Source organism: Rhinopithecus bieti, unplaced genomic scaffold (genome assembly GCF_001698545.2).
Source record: "Rhinopithecus bieti isolate Rb0 unplaced genomic scaffold, ASM169854v2 scaffold_29928, whole genome shotgun sequence".
Classification (NCBI taxonomy): domain Eukaryota; kingdom Metazoa; phylum Chordata; class Mammalia; order Primates; family Cercopithecidae; genus Rhinopithecus; species Rhinopithecus bieti.
Window position 1 is genome coordinate 2,231,480 of NW_016814053.1, and position 19,825 is coordinate 2,251,304.

At 35.5% G+C, this 19,825-nt stretch overlaps 1 protein-coding gene across 2 annotated transcripts in view; it reads left to right on the forward strand.

Annotated features, from left to right (window-relative positions):
- The window catches only part of ATL1 (atlastin GTPase 1), a 101,827-nt gene that overhangs the window by 58,039 nt on the left and 23,963 nt on the right, over positions 1 to 19,825 (forward strand). For both annotated transcript variants that reach the window (XM_017849462.1, XM_017849461.1), the window contains 4 exons: positions 1,456 to 1,590; positions 2,053 to 2,157; positions 4,315 to 4,365; positions 6,012 to 6,068. In XM_017849462.1, the coding sequence (XP_017704951.1) occupies positions 1,456 to 1,590; positions 2,053 to 2,157; positions 4,315 to 4,365; positions 6,012 to 6,068 (348 nt within the window). The remainder of the gene's footprint in view (positions 1 to 1,455; positions 1,591 to 2,052; positions 2,158 to 4,314; positions 4,366 to 6,011; positions 6,069 to 19,825) is intronic.

Consider the following 19,825-nt stretch of genomic DNA (forward strand, 5'->3'; position numbering starts at 1 on the left):
CGGCCTGATCGATATATTTCTTAGCTCAGGGAAGGGCATATTGTGGGCAAAAGTAACTGGAGAAAGCTTCATAGAGATATTGGGAGTTAGAATAGATTTTGAAGATGTGTGGATCTGGATCAGAAAAGGAAAAATGGACATTCTGGATATATGTATTAAACAGAGTGTACACCTTCTTCCCTTGAGTGGAAATTAAGTATTGGAGATAAAGAAGAAATAAGATTGAATAGGTTATTGAAGCAGATAATAGAACAAATTTATAGAAGAACCAAAGCGCTTGATAAGAGTTTAAAATGCCTTTTAGAACAAGATAGGATATAATTAAATAAGTTTTTCTTTAAATTAGTTTATGTAGATTTTTTATCAGTCCAAGTAATCCTCTCCCAAATTCCTCTGCATTCATTAATGTAAGATTTTAGATTGGAGAATTATCTAATGAGATCTTCCAAAAACTAATAACTTATTCTCTGTAACAAATATCAAAATGGGGGTAACTACTATCAACCAAGGTCACCAATTACTGACTTACTAAATCTATGGGATATTTTCCATTCCTTATCCAACTTGATCTTCAGCCTTTATACAATTGATAGTTTTGCCTATTCTCTCTTCTGTTGGCTTCTCAAACCCCACTTGTATCAGTACTTGTCTGCTCCTTCCTGCTGTCCCGGCCCTAGTCAGGCCCTCAATCATGTTTTTGACCTTTATTATAGCACCCCCCCCCCTTATCCTTTCTAGCTATCATTTCCCTTCCCTACTAACTAGCCCTACCTACTTCTAGAATAGTATCTCTCTACCACAACTATGATGATAATTCATCTCTGCTTCTTCATAACTTTCCATTGCCTGCAGGATAAAATCTGACTCCCTTAAGCACCTTACAAGGCCTTTCAGAATCTGGCCATCTGTCCAGACTTTTCCTGCTACTTGCTTCCTCCTCCCGCAAAACCAAAGCATAATATGCTTTCCACTTCCTTCCTTTCTGCCTGCCTGCCTTCCTTTCTGGAATGCCTTCTCCAAATTTGCTACCCTGGAAAATTCCTAAATATTTTTCAAGTCTTAGCTCAAACATCCTATGTGGTCTTGCCTGACCAAGGGTTATTTCTTTTTTATGCTACCATTTATGCATTATATATACTTCCATTTTGGCATGCATTTATTACATCATAATGGTTTGTTTGCATGTCTGTCTTGCTGTTAGGCTGTGAATTTCCTCTGGTCTGCAATGGTATCTTTTCATTTTTATATCCCCAGGACATATCAAAAATGTGGCAGATGGTTACTCCTCTGTAGTTATTTTTTGGATGAATAAAGTGATTGTATCAATGCAATAGATGTGCATATGTTGTTTCCTTTTAACTAGAATTGGAGAGGGATAAGAATCAGAATGGATGAATGGAAAAAAAACTATACACACATATCAAGTTCCATATCATAGACTTTATTATTTTATAGGAATCCGTTGATTGGGTTGGAGATTACAATGAACCGTTGACTGGTTTCTCATGGAGAGGTGGATCTGAACGAGAGACCACAGGAATTCAGATATGGAGTGAAGTCTTCCTTATCAATAAACCTGATGGTAAAAAGGTATGATGCTAACTTCCTAAATAAAATTGAGTTTCCACTTATAACAGTTACTGCTTTTTAGGATCCTTGAAGTTGCACTTTTGAAAATTAATTTTGTTCATTTGATGTGAAGCTTAAAGTGGGGTAGCATCCTATAGCACGATCTTTGTTTCCTTTTCTTATGATCAGGGTAGGTAAAATTATAACGATGATAGAACAGCAGATCAGCAAGTAACATCTGTATTTTGTTTCACTGCTATATAAAGTTTCTGTAATGTTGGATTACTAGTAAAAATTACTTATAATAGTAATCAGCAGTTAATATTTTTATTTTCTGTGGCATTCATGGTATGTGTAAGAAATTATCTAAAATAGTATTCATTAATAATGGTTTGCTTTAGTTCTTATGATATTAATGTTATGGTAACCCTAATGACCTAGATGTTCTATAAAATATCACTAATGTACTCTTCTTGCCTGTAGGTTGCAGTGTTATTGATGGATACTCAGGGAACCTTTGATAGTCAGTCAACTTTGAGAGATTCAGCCACAGTATTTGCCCTTAGCACAATGATCAGCTCAATACAGGTATGAAATAAAATAAACCCATTTTGATGATGTTTCTTTAACTAAAAATTATGAGTATATATGTTTCTATATACATGTGATAATGAGATAAACAACAGAAACTGGGAATCATATATATTATTTGACTCAATTAGCATGCCAGTTCTTGTGATTTCTGTAAGAGTAGAATTGTTTTTGTTATTGTAGTCTAATTACTGACAAACTTTCAAATTGACTGCTTTGGTTAGAAAAGGTCATATTATCTTATTGGGATTTTTGTTGTTGTTGTTTAAAGCCTACAATAAACTCAGTAACATAAATCTTGTATGAGTGTACATTGAGACCATCTATTATAAGTTGTGTTTAATGAAACAGGATTTATAAATATAAATTTTGTTCTACATAGCCAGTAGAAACATTTCTAAATGTACAAACATTTACATGTGTTCATAGCTTTTAAAAACACCTTAATGTACATTTAGGAAAGTAAATATCTTGTATATAAAATTTATCTTTCTTTTCATTCCTTTTTTCTCACTTTTTTAAAAGTCTTATTTTGAGGTTATTGTGGGCTTTCTAAATTGTCCTGAAAATCCTTGTAGAGTTTTATAAGAACCATAGAACCCATAGCATAAAAGATTTTAAGACTATTTTTAGATATTTTCAATCCACTGGCAAAAGCAAAAAGAGAGAGTGGCCAAGGAACAGGGCAGATCAATAAAAAAAAAGTAAGATAGCTTAAAAATGCAGAAAAGGCAAAGTAGTTAGGATGAGTGAGTCAAGGATGAAATTATAAGCAAGCATAGAGAATGGAGCTAGTGAACCAGCAACAGGGGCATCATATATGGTTAGGACAAACAAGACAGGGTAAACAGAAGGAGGAAGGAAAGACTGAATTTATTAAATAAAAGACTTTAAAAGTCATAAAAACAGTTATGGTTATAACCTATTTAATCAACTTTTAAAAATTAACTTTTCTTTCAATTGACAAATAAAAATATATATTTATCATGTACAATATGATATTTTGAATACATACATTGTATAAGCCTTTAAAATACCGACTTAATCTAATTTATTCATAATTCACAGGGTAAGCCATATTTATACAAGCCTATTTAAACCAGATTGACTTTGCCTTTTCAGTATTACTCATTGTTTATATTTGACCTGAATACATTGAATATTTTCATAGAAAAATCTGCTAACACCTTAGTAATAACTATTTTTTATTATGTGAGAAATGATGATGTTATTTAAATAACTATACAAAGTATTCTTTTTATATCACTACATAAACATATAAGCCTCCTTAACTTTTCTTTGAAGTTAATGATATTTATTCCCCTCAAAAAATGTCATCTTTAATGCTGTGATCTGTTCATGAAGCAGCAATGCATATGTATAAGGCTGTGAGCATGATATTCAGAACCTAACTTCCATGTGATGAAACTCTGTTCAGGCATAAATAAAATGATTAATTGTGAAGAAGTCAACATGATTTTTCTTTTCTTTTCTTTTTTCTTTTTTTTTTTTTTGAGATGAGTCTCGCTCTGTCGCCCAGGCTGGAGTGCAGTGGCGTGGTCTCTGCTCACTGCAAGCTCGGCCTCCCAGGTTCACACCATTCTCCTGCCTCACCCTGCCGAGCAGCTGGGACTACAGGCGCCCGCCACCATGCCCGGCTAATGTTTTGTATTTTTAGTGGAGACGGGGTTTCACCGTGTTAGCCAGGATGGTCTCGATCTGCTGACCTTGTGATCCGCCTGTCTCGGCCTCCCAAAGTGCTGGGATTACAGGCATGAGCCACTGTGCCCGGCCAACATGATTTTTCAAAACAAAATTTTCCATATGGCTTGCTGAGATTTAGATTGCTATTATTTTGTCTTGCTTGGAAGAATGAGTTTTTTTGACTCATTCTTTAGGTTCATAAAATAATTGTAATATTCTGTCTCCAGAGCAGGTGGCTACTGTATTTCTGGAACCATTTTATAGTCACTGTAAATTCCTTATTGTCTCTCAAGCTTCTTTTACTTCTCTCTCAAGGTCTTACAAATATCATCATGTAAGCAAGTATATAAGAAAGTTCATTTTTGTGATAACTGATATTTTTAAAAGTAGGGAATGATGCTTAGGATGATGCCAATTATTTTATCATTGTGATTGTATTTCTTTATCAAGGTATATAACTTATCCCAAAATGTCCAGGAGGATGATCTTCAGCACCTCCAGGTAACAATATTTTCTTTTCTGTGTATCTGGTAGTCTTTGGAATATATATAGCAGAATTCTGGGGAATGATTTCAAAACATAATCAGGTTCTGATTCTGCTGTTTACACAGGAACTATTGACCCAATTAGGTGCCTGGTAATTACTGCCCCAGACTGATTAATTTATAAAGGAAAGAAGTTTAATTGACTCACAGTTCAGCATGACTGGAAAGGCCTCAGGAAATTTACAATCATGGCCGAAGGCAAAGGGGAAGCAAGGCACTTTCTCCACAAGGCAGCAGGAAGGAGAAATGCCAAGCGAAGTGGGAGGAGCCCCTTATAAAACTATCAGATCTGTGAGAACTCACTCACTATCACGAGAACAACGTCGGGAAACAGCCTCCATGTTTCACTTACTTTCACCTGGTCTCGCCCTTGACACGTGGGGATTATGGAGATTATAATTTAAGATGAGATTTTGGTGGGGACACAAAGCCTAACCATATCAATAAGTAACTACCTTTCTCCCTAATTTGACATCAAATTTAATATATTTTTTAGAAAAAGAGTCACACTGCAAGTCCCAGACATTTAAAAAAAAACACAACTGAGGTGGTAAGGCTCAATCTAGCCTCAGGAAAACTACAGAGCAATCACTGCTCCAAAAGGAGCAGAAACAAAGAAGGAGAAATTTGGTTTACAAATGGTGACAGTACTGAGAACTTTCCCAGGATTAGCACTAAGGAGCACAACTCTCCAGGTTTTGTTATGCTCTGGGCACAGTGTATGTTTTTTCTCCTCTTTCGAATTCATTTCAAGATTCCCCAGGGCCAGGTGTAGTGGCTCATGCCTGTAATCCCAGCAGTTTAGGAGGCTGAGGCAGGTAGATTGCTTGAGCCCAGGAGTTTGAGACCAGCCTGGGCCACATGGTGAAACCCTATCTCTACCAAAAATACAAAAATTAGCCAGGCAGGCATGGTGGCGCGTGCCTGTAGTCCCAGCTACTCAGTAGGCTGAAGTTGGTGGATCACTTGAGCCCGGGAGGTCAAGGCTGCAGTGAGCAGAGATCATGCCACTGCACTCCAGCCTGGGTGACAAAGTGAGACCCTGTATCCAAAAAAAAAAAAAAGAAAAAAGAAAAGAAAAGAAAAAAGACAGAGAAAAGGACTTTCCATTTCTTAGGCTAAATGCCTAATGTTTTTGTAGTAATCCAAGCCATTGTGCCATTAAATTTCCTCAGGCAACAGCTTTTGTAAATATATCCTACATAGTTTACAGCTCTCTGGTCTAATTTATACACGTTCTGCTTCTAAAGGTCATTTAGCATGTTTCCTTCTTCCCTTTTGTCTCCCACAAAAAATTAGTGCACATTTTAGATATAAAAGGTATTCATTTTAAAACATAAAAGGTGTTAATTTTAAAATAAAATGTAAATTTTATTTTTAAATGTACTTTTTGTCTTTTATTCTTAAATATCTAATTACCATGGCTCTGCTTTACCTATCCAATGCTTATTTCCTGAAAATGATTATTATAATCTTCTTAATATAATATTCTGTTATAGCTAGGGGAAAAAGTAAATGAAAGAAAGCCAAGAATTAAAACTTTGCAGATGCTAAAGTTCTGTGTGTGTGTGTGTGTGTGTGTGTGTGTGATTTTTTTTCCAGCTTTTCACTGAGTATGGCAGACTGGCAATGGAGGAAACATTCCTGAAGCCATTTCAGGTGAGTGAAGGTTAAATGATGATAAATTCTTACTAGATTTTCCTGAAGACTGTAACCAGGTATATTAATTAGGGTCATGTTTCCTTTTCTTTTTATTTCATTGAGAAAACATTTCTGACCTATTTTATGCTATTTGATGCAAGATAGAATGAGATAGAAATGAGGAAATAGAATTTTTAAGAATTATTTTTTATAAAAGAAATGTGGAAATGAAAGATGAATTAGGCATTCTGGTTCCCGGCAAAATGTCAGCTTTTTTTTTCCTGAACTCAAAGTGACTGTCAAAGTGCTGGGATTAGAGATGTGAGCCCCTGGGCCCAGCCTCACTTATGTACAAAAATTAAACATCCAGCCATATCTTATGAGATGTATTAAAACATAAGAATGTGTTAATTTGAAAATAAAAGGATGGAAAAAGATATATCAGGCACCTACTAAGTGAAGGAAAACAAGTGTCTATATTTTGTCAGTAAGAATTATTTAGAATAGAGAAGTTCATAATAATAAAAAGTTATTTCACTAGGAAAATACAAGAATTCTAGTCAGGCATGGTAGCACATTCCTGTAATCCCAGCTACTCGGAAGGCTGTGGTGGGAGGATCACTTGACCCCAGGAGTTCGAATCCAACCTGGGCAACATAGTGAGAGACTCTGTCTCTTGAAAACAAAATTGTAAATTTTGTGACAAATAGCCTCAAAATATATAAAGATCAATAGAACCATAAGAAGAAATGAGTAAATCCACTGAAACACCGCTCTCCTAACTATTGATAAGTCAAGTAAGCAGAAAATTAGTAACAGTAAAGAAGATGTGAAACCTAAGGCTAACAATTGCTTGCTTTATGGTACATGTATAGAATAGTGTAAGTAACAAAGAAAACACATTACTCTTAAGCATGCAAGGTGTATGTACAAAAATTTACCACGTATTAAGCCACAAAGCAGGTCTCCACAAATTTCGAAGCATTGAATTCATACTGACCTCTTTCTGTCATCACAGGACAATTTAGTTAAAAGTTAATAAGAAAGTGCTAATTTTAAAAAGCATATTTTGGAAATTTAAGCACACAATTCAAAAATAATTCATGGGTTAAGTTAAACTCATAATAGATATAGGAAAATACTGCAAATTGAGTGCTTGAAAGAAAACATACATATTGAACATTAAATGCTATCATGAAAATGGTACTTAGAGAGAAAAAATATAGCCATAAAAGTTTTGTATTAGAAAAAAAGAAAGACAGAAAATTAGTGATAAGTACAAATTAAGAAGAAAAAATAGGCCAGGCGCATTGGCTCATGCCTGTAATCCCAGCACCTTTGGAGGCTGAGGCGGGTGGATTGCTTGAGGTCAGGAGTTCAAGACAAGCCTGACCAACATGGTGAAACCCCGTCTCTACTAAAAATACAAAAATTAGCTGGGCCTGGTGGCGGGCACCTGTAATTACAGCTACTCCAGAGCCTGAGGCAGGAGAATCACTTGAACCTGGGAGGCGGAGGTTACAGTGAGCCAAGATCGCACCATTGCACTCCAGCCTGGATGACAGAGCGAGACTGTCTCAAAAAAAAAAAAACCAAAAAAAGAAAAAAGAAAAAACAGACAAAAACTAATGAAAATAAGAAAGAACATTTATAAAAGCTGTATGTCTCAAGATGGATCAATTTTAAAAACATAATATGGATTAGAAAAAAGCTAGTTGCCAAAGACTATTTACAGTAGGATAACATGTTTTATAAAGGTCCAAAATGAGCAAAACTAAACAATATGTTAAGAATATAAAGACATGTGATAAAACTATTTTAAAAAAGCAAAAGTAAAGTAGTATTTACTACTGGAGAGGAGAAATGGGGATGTATCAGGAAGGGACACACAGGAAGCTTCAATGTTATTGGTATTTTCAATTATTTAAGCGGGTTTGTGGGTTCACGAGTATTTATTTTATTAATCTGCTTAATGGCATGCATATATGTTACATGCATTCTTTTGTAGATATCATATTATGTAATAACATTTTTCAATCTAAAAAATCAATAGCATTTCTTAAAACCAGCGATTACAACTAGCAAATATAAGTTTTAAAATATATATATCATTCACAATAGCAAAGCAAAACAAAAATCTTTAGTAATTAGCCACCAAAATATAAAGACCTTTCTGGAGAAAAAATCAAAGGTCTGTTAAAGACCATAAAGAAAAAATTGTATAAACCAAAGAGATATAATATGATCACAGATGGTATGATTTAATGTTGTAGAGAATTTAATTCTCAACAAATTAGTCAAACTCAGTGCAATTATAATTGAAATTACAACAGGATTTTTTTTTTGTATATCTTCTACAACTCATATGGAAGAATTAAGCCTTGTTTTGATTTAAGTCAGGTTTTCTTTTTTTTTTTCTTTTCTTTTTTTTTTTTTTTTTGGAGTCTTGCTCTTGTTGCCCAGGCTGGAATGCATGCAATGGTGTGATCTCATCTCACTGCAACCTCCGCCTCCCGGGTTCAAGCCATTCTCCTGCCTCAGCCTCCCAAGTAGCTGAGATTACAGGCGCCTGCCTCTATGCCTGGCTAATTTTTCTGTGTGTTTTTAGTAGAGATGGGGTCTCACCATTTTGGCCAGGATGGTCTCAAACTCCTGACTTCAGGTTATCTGTCTGCCTCGGCCTCCAGAAGTACAGGGATTACAGGTGTGAGCCACTGCGCCTGGCCTTAAGTCAGTTTTTAAGAAGGATATCTAAATTAGGGGGCTCAATACACACTACAAAGTCATAGCAATGAAAATGGTGAGGTCCTACACAGATACAAGAGCAAAGCTCAATGGAACTAAACAGTTTAAATACACTCATATGTATATGGGAGCCTGGTAGTCAGTAGAGGTGGCATGATAAACTGGTGGGAAATAAATGGGTTAATAGTTGGGTTTGGAAAAACGAGTTCACTATTTGGAGAAAGAGCTGGATTTTTACTAAATACCATAATAGAAGTAATCTCCAGATGGATCAAAGAACTAAATATGAAAGTTAAAACTATAAAGCTAATAGAAGAAAGTGCTGGAGAATATTTTTCTGAATTGAGGTGAAGAAACATTTATTAAACTCTCCAAAATAAACCATGTAGTAAAAAATTGATGCATATTACTACATCAAAATTAAGTATTTCTATTTATCAAAGGACTTTATAATCAAAGTGAACAGATTCGTAGAAGATACTGACAATGTCAAAGTCAACAAAAGATTACTAGACAGAACATACAGGAAACCTGCAAGTAACCAAAACCTGGTTACCAGTCAGAAAACAGGCAAAGAATATTAATAGCCAACTCACAGAAAGGAAACCTGAATGGCTAATACATTTTTGAAGGGATATCAAGTCTCACTGATAATGAGATAAATATTAAAACAACGATGAAATACCACTTTATACTCATTAAACAGGCAAAAAGTGGAATATGGAGATGATACCAAATGAAAGCTAGGATTTGGGTAAATGGGAACACCCAGGCCCTATTGTTGGAAGTGCAGATTGGAGCAGCCATTCCGTAGAGCAGAGGAAATATGTAAGGATATTTACTGATAGAGTAATAGTAGCAGGAATTTGGAGACAATTTAGGTGTCCATCACTAGAAGAACGGATACATAAAAATTTGGGGAAAAGCATGCTCTGGAATACTTTGCAACATCTAAAGACAGTGAACCAAAAGTACATAGAGTAGCATGAATAGAGCGTTAAAATTTGTACTGAAGTAAGCAGGAAAAAGTATGAGATTTATAACATGATACTATTTATGAATATTTAAAATGCTGTACATACACAAAATAATATATATTAAAGTGAGTGTGGATGGGAATGAATAGTTGAGGAATGGGAGTGAGGGTCTGGGAAAAATATGATGAAGTGAAGTAGCACGGAGAGACGATGTATGCTGTGATGAAGGAGTATGAATTCTCCCCTGAGGGCTCGGGAACCTGGTGCAGGGAGGAGGTGAGGTAGAATGAAACCAGTCTTGCTTGCAGTCTTCTGTATGTTTTACAATATCTACTAGACTCTGTTGTCTTTTTTATTTTTAATCATTTATTAGGTTGATAGTTGAAGTGTTGTAAGGCTATTGTTTTGATTTTCTTCTTCTCTAACTTGTTACTGAGAACCACTGGCAAACCAGAGTAGGGAACTCCATTGTAAATTACGGAAAGGGACTTTAGGTCTAACCAGCAGATGTCACTGCTCCTTACATTTTGCCAGACACACGAATACTGGAAAAGACCAATCAATGCTGTGATAAAACAGATGACAGATAGATAAATATTGATAGAGTTACTGCTTTTGGTTAAAAAAAAAAATGAGTTGAAAACAAACAATGGAAAAAAATTTTAAGAGATTACCCTAGTTAGTAAGCTGTTGGCATTATGAAATGTCAGTGAAAAGAAAAAGTTTTTGCTGACTGAGTCAACGATGACTCCTAAACATGTTTGGACTTGTAACTCTAACCATCTGAAATTGAAATGAGAAGCTCATTAAGTAGTAAAGGTGGCATCCAAAGCCATTTTATAATATTTTAGATTAAAGCAACCAAATCCAAAACAAAAAATACTATACATTATAAAATCAAAAGATAAAATGCAAATGTATTCAAATCTCGAAACATACATGAGTTAAATAATTCACATTTCAATTAGAAAAGCGTAGAGAAAACTGCAAAGTAAAATAACTTTTAAATGAAATTTCAATTAGGCAATCTTTTTCAGCAGGTCACCACCTCCACCCTCTTCTCTTTGAGAAATTAACAGCTTTATTCATTTGGGTAAAGGTGTGGGGAAATTTTAAACATTGCCTGAGACAGTAAGGTGAGGGATAATGAAATTTTAAAAATAATTTTGTATTAAAATTGAACTAAGGCCAGGTGCAGTGGCTCATGCCTGCAATTCCAACACTTTGGGAGGTGGAGGCAGGAAAATTGCTTGGAGCCCAGAAGTTTGAGATGAGCCTGAGCGACATAGTGAGACTGTATCTCTACAAAAAGGGAAAAAAGAAGAAAAAAAAAAACTCCACAAAGAACTACGGCTCCTGTAGTCCCAGCTATTTGGGGGTAGGGGCTGAAGTGGGAGGATGGCTTGAGCCCAGGGGTTTGAGGCTGCAGTGAGCTATGATTGCACCGCTGCACTCCAGCCTGGGCAACAGAGTGAGAACGTGTCTCAAAAAATAAATAAACAAAATTAATTTAAACAAATTTAAATAGAAGAATCCTTAACTCTGAAACAGAGTACAATTATAAATAATAAACAAGACCTATAATAAACAACAAACATGAAGGCAATTAGCTGGAGAAATGAATAGCTAAATTAACAGATTAACTTTATTCTTTTGTTTTGTTTTGTTTTTTTTTGAGATGGAGTCTCGCTCTGTCGCCCGGGCTGGAGTGGAGTGGCCGGATCTCAGCTCACTGCAAGCTCCGCCTCCCGGGTTTGCGCCATTCTCCTGCCTCAGCCTCCCGAGTAGCTGGGACGACAGGCACCCACCACCTCGCCCGGCTAGTTTTTTGTATTTTTTAGTAGAGACGGGGTTTCACCATGTTAGCCAGGATGGTCTCGATCTCCTGACCTCGTGATCCACCCGTCTCGGCCTCCCAAAGTGCTGGGATTACAGGCTTGAGCCACCGCGCCTGGCCAACTTTATTCTTTAAAATACCAATTTATATCAAGCTGTAATCAAACACACAAAAATATGTTAGTGTATTTAAAAAACCATGGTTTAAAAGAGAGAATTAAAAGCTAACTAAATTCAGTTTAAAAGCAATATTGAAGTGCAAGTTTAACCAGTGGTGTGCTGGTAAAATGTTTAAAAGTGGCTGGGGAGGAGGGAGGAGGTGAGCCTGATCTATATTATTTGCTAATTTTTATGGTGTAAATACTTTTACCATGGCCAATTTCAAGCTACCATGACTTCAATCAGCTTGCAAAATTCCTCAAAATTTAACAAATGCTTTTGCAAGCTCTAATGAACCAGTTCTAAACTATGTAGCACACCCTGGAAGTATAATTCATATTAAGACACAGTATAGAGTTATCTAAGTGACATTAGTTATTTTCTCACCTGTTTTGCTCACTATGAGTATTTGAATTTAAAGTATAAAAATCAGGCAGGAGCTACTTTATCAACATATCTATCTATAAAATAACTAGGTTCTTTATATTAGCTTCTCTACCTTAGGACTTCCAGTTTTTGTTGAAAATGACAATATTTTTTCATTAATTTAGACGTGGCTGTATATAATAACTGTGCAAGTTTTATTTGAGTAATAACACTCAGTTTGCTGTAAGAACCTAGAGAAAATATCTTGTCATGTGCAATAGATTTGTGTCTATATTGGTATATTATGAGTGTTTTTTTTCTTGGTCATTTAGACTTGCATAGGCCCCACGTTGCTCTGTACTGGGATGATCACATCCTTGGGTCAGGATCCCTACGACTATTTCTGGATGTTTTTCATGTTGTCAGACATTATTTGAAGTTCATTCTAAATACAGGCTGCTTATCAACACCAAGCAAGGCTGCCTTCCTCTAATGCTCTGTCAAATGATCAGCCACCAGTTACTTGTTTCCCCAGGAAAGGCTCTTTTTCCACTTGTATGGCTCTGTGGCTCTCTCTGTGTGTGCTTGTCACTCTCGTCCTCTCAGTTCTGCTGGGCTGTGGTGGTGGAGAGGGTTTTCACTCTGTCATGTGGTAATACAGTAAGCTTGTTGTAGGGCCTAGGCTAGAAACAGATCCCCCTTACTAAGAAGACCCTGCATTATACCTTTAAATGTACTCTTTGGCAATAGCAGCCCAGGAGTTTATGATTTAATCATTTCATGCCTTCTAATTATGTAGGCTATAAAGAAATAGAAACATTCCCCATTTGCTAAAGTGTATTATAGTCTCAAGATTCACTTGAGTCAATGTTTTAGATGTCAATACATTTCTCAGTGGCATTTCTACATTGTGGGTCTGTTTCTAGTAGACCAGTCTTCTAAAGCTCGTTTAATCTACAGCAGATTTAAATAGTGACTACGATGTTCCTGAGCCTTGGTTCCTTTAAGCCAGTCCTGAATATATCTGATGATTCCTAGATCTCTTTGAGGCCCAGAGCCCTGAGGTAGTTGGGAATTTTAGCAGGATTTAGGCTGCATGGCTCACAGAGAAGAGATGGGGCTGCAGCATATCTGTAGCCTTGGTGATTGATGCCTAATTAGGTGTTTTAGACACCTGGGTTAGAATCATTTCTGAGCCATACCACAGTTCTACTGAATTGGAATCCCTGTGTTTAGACCAGGGAATCTGCACTCTGTATGTCATTCTTGAGCACATATTTGAGGACAGATTTAGCCACTGGGCACACTCCAGCAGACAGCATCTATGGCAGAAGGTTCTGGTAGCAGAGAGATAGGGCACCATTTCTATGTACATTTCTGTGTACAGGTAGTTAGTAGATTAAGGTTGGCCTATAATAGGAAAGTAGGAAGCATAATCCCTAAAAACTTTCCTTCACACAAACTTGACTTCTCTTAGAAGCCTTATTTCTTTCTTGAGCATATATTTTAGGACTATTTGCATTTATTCTCTTCTCTTCCATCTCCTCAGTGTCAAGTACTTCACTTTCTGGAATTAATTCAGCCCAGTTTTCACCCATAGCATGTTTATTAACCATTTTCATACACTTAAAAACCCAGCAAGACCTTAGACTTTAGAAAGAGATTCAAATTCTCTTTGTGAGATAAAAGTAAAAACTCAATTCCTCACATTCCTTTCAGCGGAGATGTAATTATTAGTGAGCACATCAGTCTGTACCAGTTTTAAGTTAAACTGAAGGTTGCTGAAAAATAATAGAAGGGGAAGCATATAATAATACTCTGTTACATTAAGACAGGTACTCTGTTTCTCACAATTTCTCATTCAAATTGGGCCTACACAGGGCAATTAGGAATTATTTTACTCTAGTTTGCTTAATTATATTTGAGGACCATTTATTCCCATTATTTGAGAATGTCCATTTGCACAAAATTATTTGACAGTGATTTAAGCTACTTTGAAACAAAACATCTTGATCAAATATCTGTGATGATTATAACTGACAAGTCATACCTGATAAATGCATGACCTCACTGAGAAAATGAAAGGCTGATGTCTGTCAGCTTGGGCTGAAAATTAAAGGAAATGATGTGGAAAAAGACAGCTGAGGAAGTTATCTGCCCTATCCCATGTTCTGTCGAGAGAGCAATTTAGGTGATCTGAGAGCTGTATGGATTAGAAGAAATACTTACCTGGCTACACAGAACTAGGTCAGTGGTGTAGACTAGGATTCTCCCAATTTCTACATTTAGGTACCTGAAATGTCTAGAAGAGCAATAACAGCAGTTTATTGCCTGCTTATTCTGTGCCATGCACTGTACTAAGCATTTTCCTTACGTTGTTCAAATTAGTGATCATTACAGTTCTATAAAACAAGTAATGTTACCACTCCTTCTTTATTCTCATCTTTAATTTTTCTGTCCAATGAGAAGTACTGAGGCTGAGAGTAGTTGAGAAACTTACTCCTGGTCACATGTATCTTTAAATTGTAGAGCTGACCTCAACCTAGGCCACAACTCAGAGCGCTTGCACTTAATTACCATCTTTTATTGCTTCTCTTTGCTGTCTTAATCTGAGCCACTTATTGAGCTATATTTTATTGTCTTACATTTTAATGTGCCTATCCCCTCTCACTAATTAAATTATAAATGCCTTATTAGCAAGAACTTTGTCATTGACTTTTTGAAGTCTAGAGCATCTACCATGCTGTTAATAAAGCATGTGTTCAATCAATGTTCACTAAGGTGGTGGTATTTACATATTTGGGATTATAAATAGTCTGCATATACAACTCAAAATTGAAAGACCTGGATTCAAGATCTGGAGCAACTATTACATATCCAGCCCAGTATTGTCTCTTTATACTTTTAAGGTAAGAACTATAACCAAACAATATTAAGTCGTAAGTTGACGTGAGAGTGTCCAAAATATTTGTACTGGGCATGGTCCCTTCTTGAACTGGAAAAACACAATCATGAAATTCTCCTTCAATGGGTAAGGGTAGTAGAGTTGCTGCATTGAAAGTGTCACACTGATAGGTGATAATACAAAAAGAAAATACCACATTTTGTTAGTTAAGACTAACACAAAAATGTTGGATGTTTTCAGTTAGCAATAGTGATTGTACTGTATGTGGTACCATCAAATTTAAAGGTGATCCTAGAGCATGGTCTGTAGATACTTCAAGTAATTAGATGAAGCCGTAACTGCTCTGAGGCAAGGAAGATAAGCCTTGGTTACTGGATCAAGCAATGGGCCACAAAAGGCACTGAATCTTTGCTGTTGTTGATTTAATACTTAGCATGGCTTTTCTTGTTAATAAAAAAGAAAAAGTTATGATAATTCGGAAGGATTGATCTGCCCTCCTATTAGCTTGTCTCTAATTTTTCTGCCCATATCCTTGGAGAGTTTGTGCAAAGATTCTTCATTTTTTTTTTTTTTTAATTATACATGTTATAGGTATTCTTAGCTGCCTTGGGACACCAGTTCTTCCAGTGGATTTTCTGCCTGCAATATCCATAGACTTCCCTATCTATAGGTTCCTGATTCATAGAGAACAGAGGATATTTTGGTCTTGTTTTTATCTGAAGGGCCACAAATTTGTTTTGATTTCTATTTTGCTGAATACCCAAGCCCTATGAAAAGTCAGTGATATACTGGAGATTTCCAAATTGGCAATTTCTCATTCAACCTTTTTTTTCTGAGTCTATATTTTATATCTGAGCCTCATATGTTTTTTCTTCCATATTCATATTTTATGTCTGAAAGTTTCCTGAAGTCAATTTTTAAAGTTTCCTGTTGATTCATCTTTATTTTATTTATAATTTAGAAAATTTGTCCAATTGATATTTAAGAGGAAGTCTTCCAAAATAGCGTTCTGTAATTTTTTTTTATTTTCTTGCCCCTAAAGGTCACTTAATTGTTAAAATGTATTATCATTATGTTTTAATGAACAGCTGGATTACTTAAATATTCTCCTGGTCTTTCTTATCCCACTGTTTTTAACCATTTTTTTTTTCCCACCTGAAGGTCTAACAATTAAGTGAACTAGTTGGAACAGAACTGATAGTTCAGGACAGTGAATATTTAACAAGTCTGTAACAAATTTTTATCTTTCTGGGTTAAAAGAAATTCCTTAACACTCAGCTCAAGACCGGGGTTTAAATTCAACTTCTGTAGAATAGCCTTCTGATCTAGCAGTTTTAAGTAGATTTGGGCAGTGTTTCCACTCCTTTCCTGTGAAAATTCCTGAGGAAAAAGTAGCTTGTTTAGAAGGTCAGGGGAAGGAGCAGAAGGAACTGAAGGGATGTACTGAGTGGTAAAAATAAAACTGAGTGAAAAGAAATGCAAGGAAGGCAGGTTTCAGAAGGTTACAGTGTCAAATGTAGAGATTGCATTTTGGAGTCAGCATTTTATTTTGAGGCCTCAGTTTATTGTGTAAAGAAGCTAACTAATGAGTGTTTGGTATTTGTCTCAATATTTAAAGAGCTCCTCTTAACTGTGTTGTTTATTTTTACATGTCCAAAGTTCACCATAATGGCCACAGTTATTCTCACCAAAAATTAGGGTTGTCATTTAATAGAAATAGGAAGCAGAAATTCTTCCAGGAGGAGGTTGTAGTGTTGATATAGAGAAACCTGTAACATAAAAGTTAATCAATAGTATGTGCTCATGAGAAGTGTTTTGGGTTCTTTAAGCAAGCAGAGGCTAGGACAGAGTTGTATGATCAATAATCTGACAATTACTGATTTTGTGTTATGTACTATACAAAGTGACTCATGCATGTATTGACAAGACAGAGAATGTCCTCTTGAAGGTTTTGTAGGGAATCTAAGGCAAAATTTGATGAATTACTTTTGCATAAATTGGTTGCCAGCCTACCAGACTTCCAACCGTTAGTCTTTGGGGCAGTGTGAATAGGACTGAAGACTTCTTAGGCCTATGCTTCCATCTGTTCTTTATAGAGCACTTTTGTATTCATTCAGTGATACAAAACAATTCAAGACAAAACAAAAACACATGAGACAAGACTCTGTACAAATTGTCAAATAAAAGAAAGCAAAGCAAGCAGCTAAAGAACAAGCAGGCTAATGGCAAAAATATTCATTGAATGGTGTGCCCCCAAACCAAAAGTTCTAAGAACTTTATACAAAATTAGGTCTTATTATTGATCAGGTGAATGTACTTTCAAAACTAAAACTTGAATTACTCTATGCAAAGACTTACGACTAATGACTTTATATAAAGACCTGTACGGTTACAAAATCCTAGGATAACAAATTAATTTAGCAACAAGAGCTCAATGAAGCAAATCAGAACTCAGATTATTGTTGAGACAGACTCACCTGGAAGCAAACTGAAGGACAAATGGAATTTGGGAACAAGGCAGAAAGAGAATGCACCTTCTAGTCTAAGAGTCACAGAGAATGCTGCCAAGTGAGGGCGTTCAAAAATGGTGCAATGAGACTTCCAGAATTGGCAAAGGATAAGACCATCACTCAAAATGTGACTTAAAAAAACAAAGCTAAATTTATTGCTTAATGAAGTAGAGCTCTGCTGGTGAGGCATAGTCTCATTGAGCAAAGCAAACTGAAGACCACATGTAGGCATCAGAGGCTTGTTTTGGAGTTTTGTGGGTTATGGAAGCAAGATGGGTTGACATCAATCTGAGAATATGTCTTTTGTTCAATGTGTTGGATATAGAGGTGAAAACAGTAAGTTTTCTGGAGTGAGTCTTTGACTACTTGACTGACTTTTAAAGCAATGAGGCTCTCTGTTGGCTTTTTGTATGGGTTGTTGATTGAAGTAATTGTTACTTACTTTGGGTTTAAAACCAGTTCTGGTGTTTACTTTTATCTGAAACTGAAATTAGAAACTGATTAAATGTATTAAAAACCAGTTCAGGTATTTACTAGCAGTTTTAGAAGATGTAGTCTTTTTCTGTGAGTGTAGGAATAATTTCATGTATTTATAATGGATGTGCACATAAATTTACTGTTATTTTTCAGATAACATTTACTTCATATAAGCTTTTTATACTGACATGATCAACTCATGTGTTGATATATTCCACATACTTATTAGTAGCTATGTGTTATCATATTAATGTACCATAGTTTGTATAGCTATTTCTCAATTGTTGAGCATTTGGATTTATTTCAGTTTTTCACGGTTGCCAAGTCATGCTGTAATACTCCTTTTGAATAATTTCCTGAAAGATATAGTCTCCAGAGGGAAGCTAATAAAATTAATCATGATTTTAAAAAGTTAGATGATTATTTCGTTTGTAAGCTAAGTATAGTATAGGTCCATCACTTGACCCAGTTGCCTGACTGAATTTAATTTTAAAAAGTATTTGTGGCTTCATATGTTTTTATCTGAGCAAATTAGGCTAATTTGTATTCTTAGTTTTTATCTCTACTTATATGCATACATGAGCAAATCAAGATTCTGCAGTGTAGAAAAAACTGATAGATTTTGACATACAGACTGAATTTCATAGAAATCCATACATGATGAATGGAAAGCATATAAATTGTCTAGGAAGGGATGGGGGATAGTAGGCATGCTCATCCCCATTCATGAGAACCAATTATTAAATATACAGGAATTATATAAACCAGTTATTAAACTTTTAATAGCTTGGAATCAGCTATGATGGGTATATTTACACCACAGAAATTGGCAAATGCTACAAATCAAGGCTTTCGTTTTTCTTTTTGTCAGAGAGCCAGTTTATCAGCACATCACTGGATGAGAACATCAGGCAGGAAACCTAGGAGTTGGAACATTGCCATTAATTTCATGATTACTTTATATATTGCTAATTTTTAAAAATGAAACTTTATATTTGCTTCTATACCACACATGGTCCTCATTATTTTGAATTGGGAAGATGCCGAGTGAAAAAGAAAGATTAAAAGCTCCCAAGAAAAATGCAAAATACTGCCAAATCCACATACTTGGTTTCATTTATCCTGGTTCATGAACCTCTATTTTGCAAAAGTTACTTCCCAGCTAAATCTATTTCCAAAATACATGTTTTAGGAAGAAATATTCAAAATACAAATTATTATATTTTGACAAAAATTGTGGCAAAAAATGGACATCTATTTAAAGTTAGCAGGCTACTTAAAGAGGGTGGATGTGGGTATTTTAATTCTTTTCTCTACAAGAATCCCTCCTCTCCCCAAAAGAATCTACAAAACAAAATAAGAGGGAGGAGAGGCTCCATCTGATGGAAACAAGAAAGATCCATAATCACACACCACTTAGAAGTGACCCTGTTTAAGGAAAAAAGATGTGATTCAAGGATTTTATGTCCAGCAAAATTGACTTTCAGGTATAAAGGGCCACAACTATTATCAACATGTAAAATTCCAAGGAATATTGTTCCCATGACCCTTAATGCAAAATCTACTAAAGAATGAATTTCAGATCAGCAAAGATGACATAAGGACTAGGAGTGATCATTAAATGTGTATTTGTTTGTGGAACTTAGACTAAACGAGGGACAAAAGGGAGAGAACATCATATGTAATGTCTATTTTCTTCAAATAAATAAATGAATAGATAAACTAAAAAGTAGGAGAATGAGGAGAGCATGTGCCAAATTAAAAAAAAAAAAGAACTTTCATTAAGTATTCCTAGTAGTT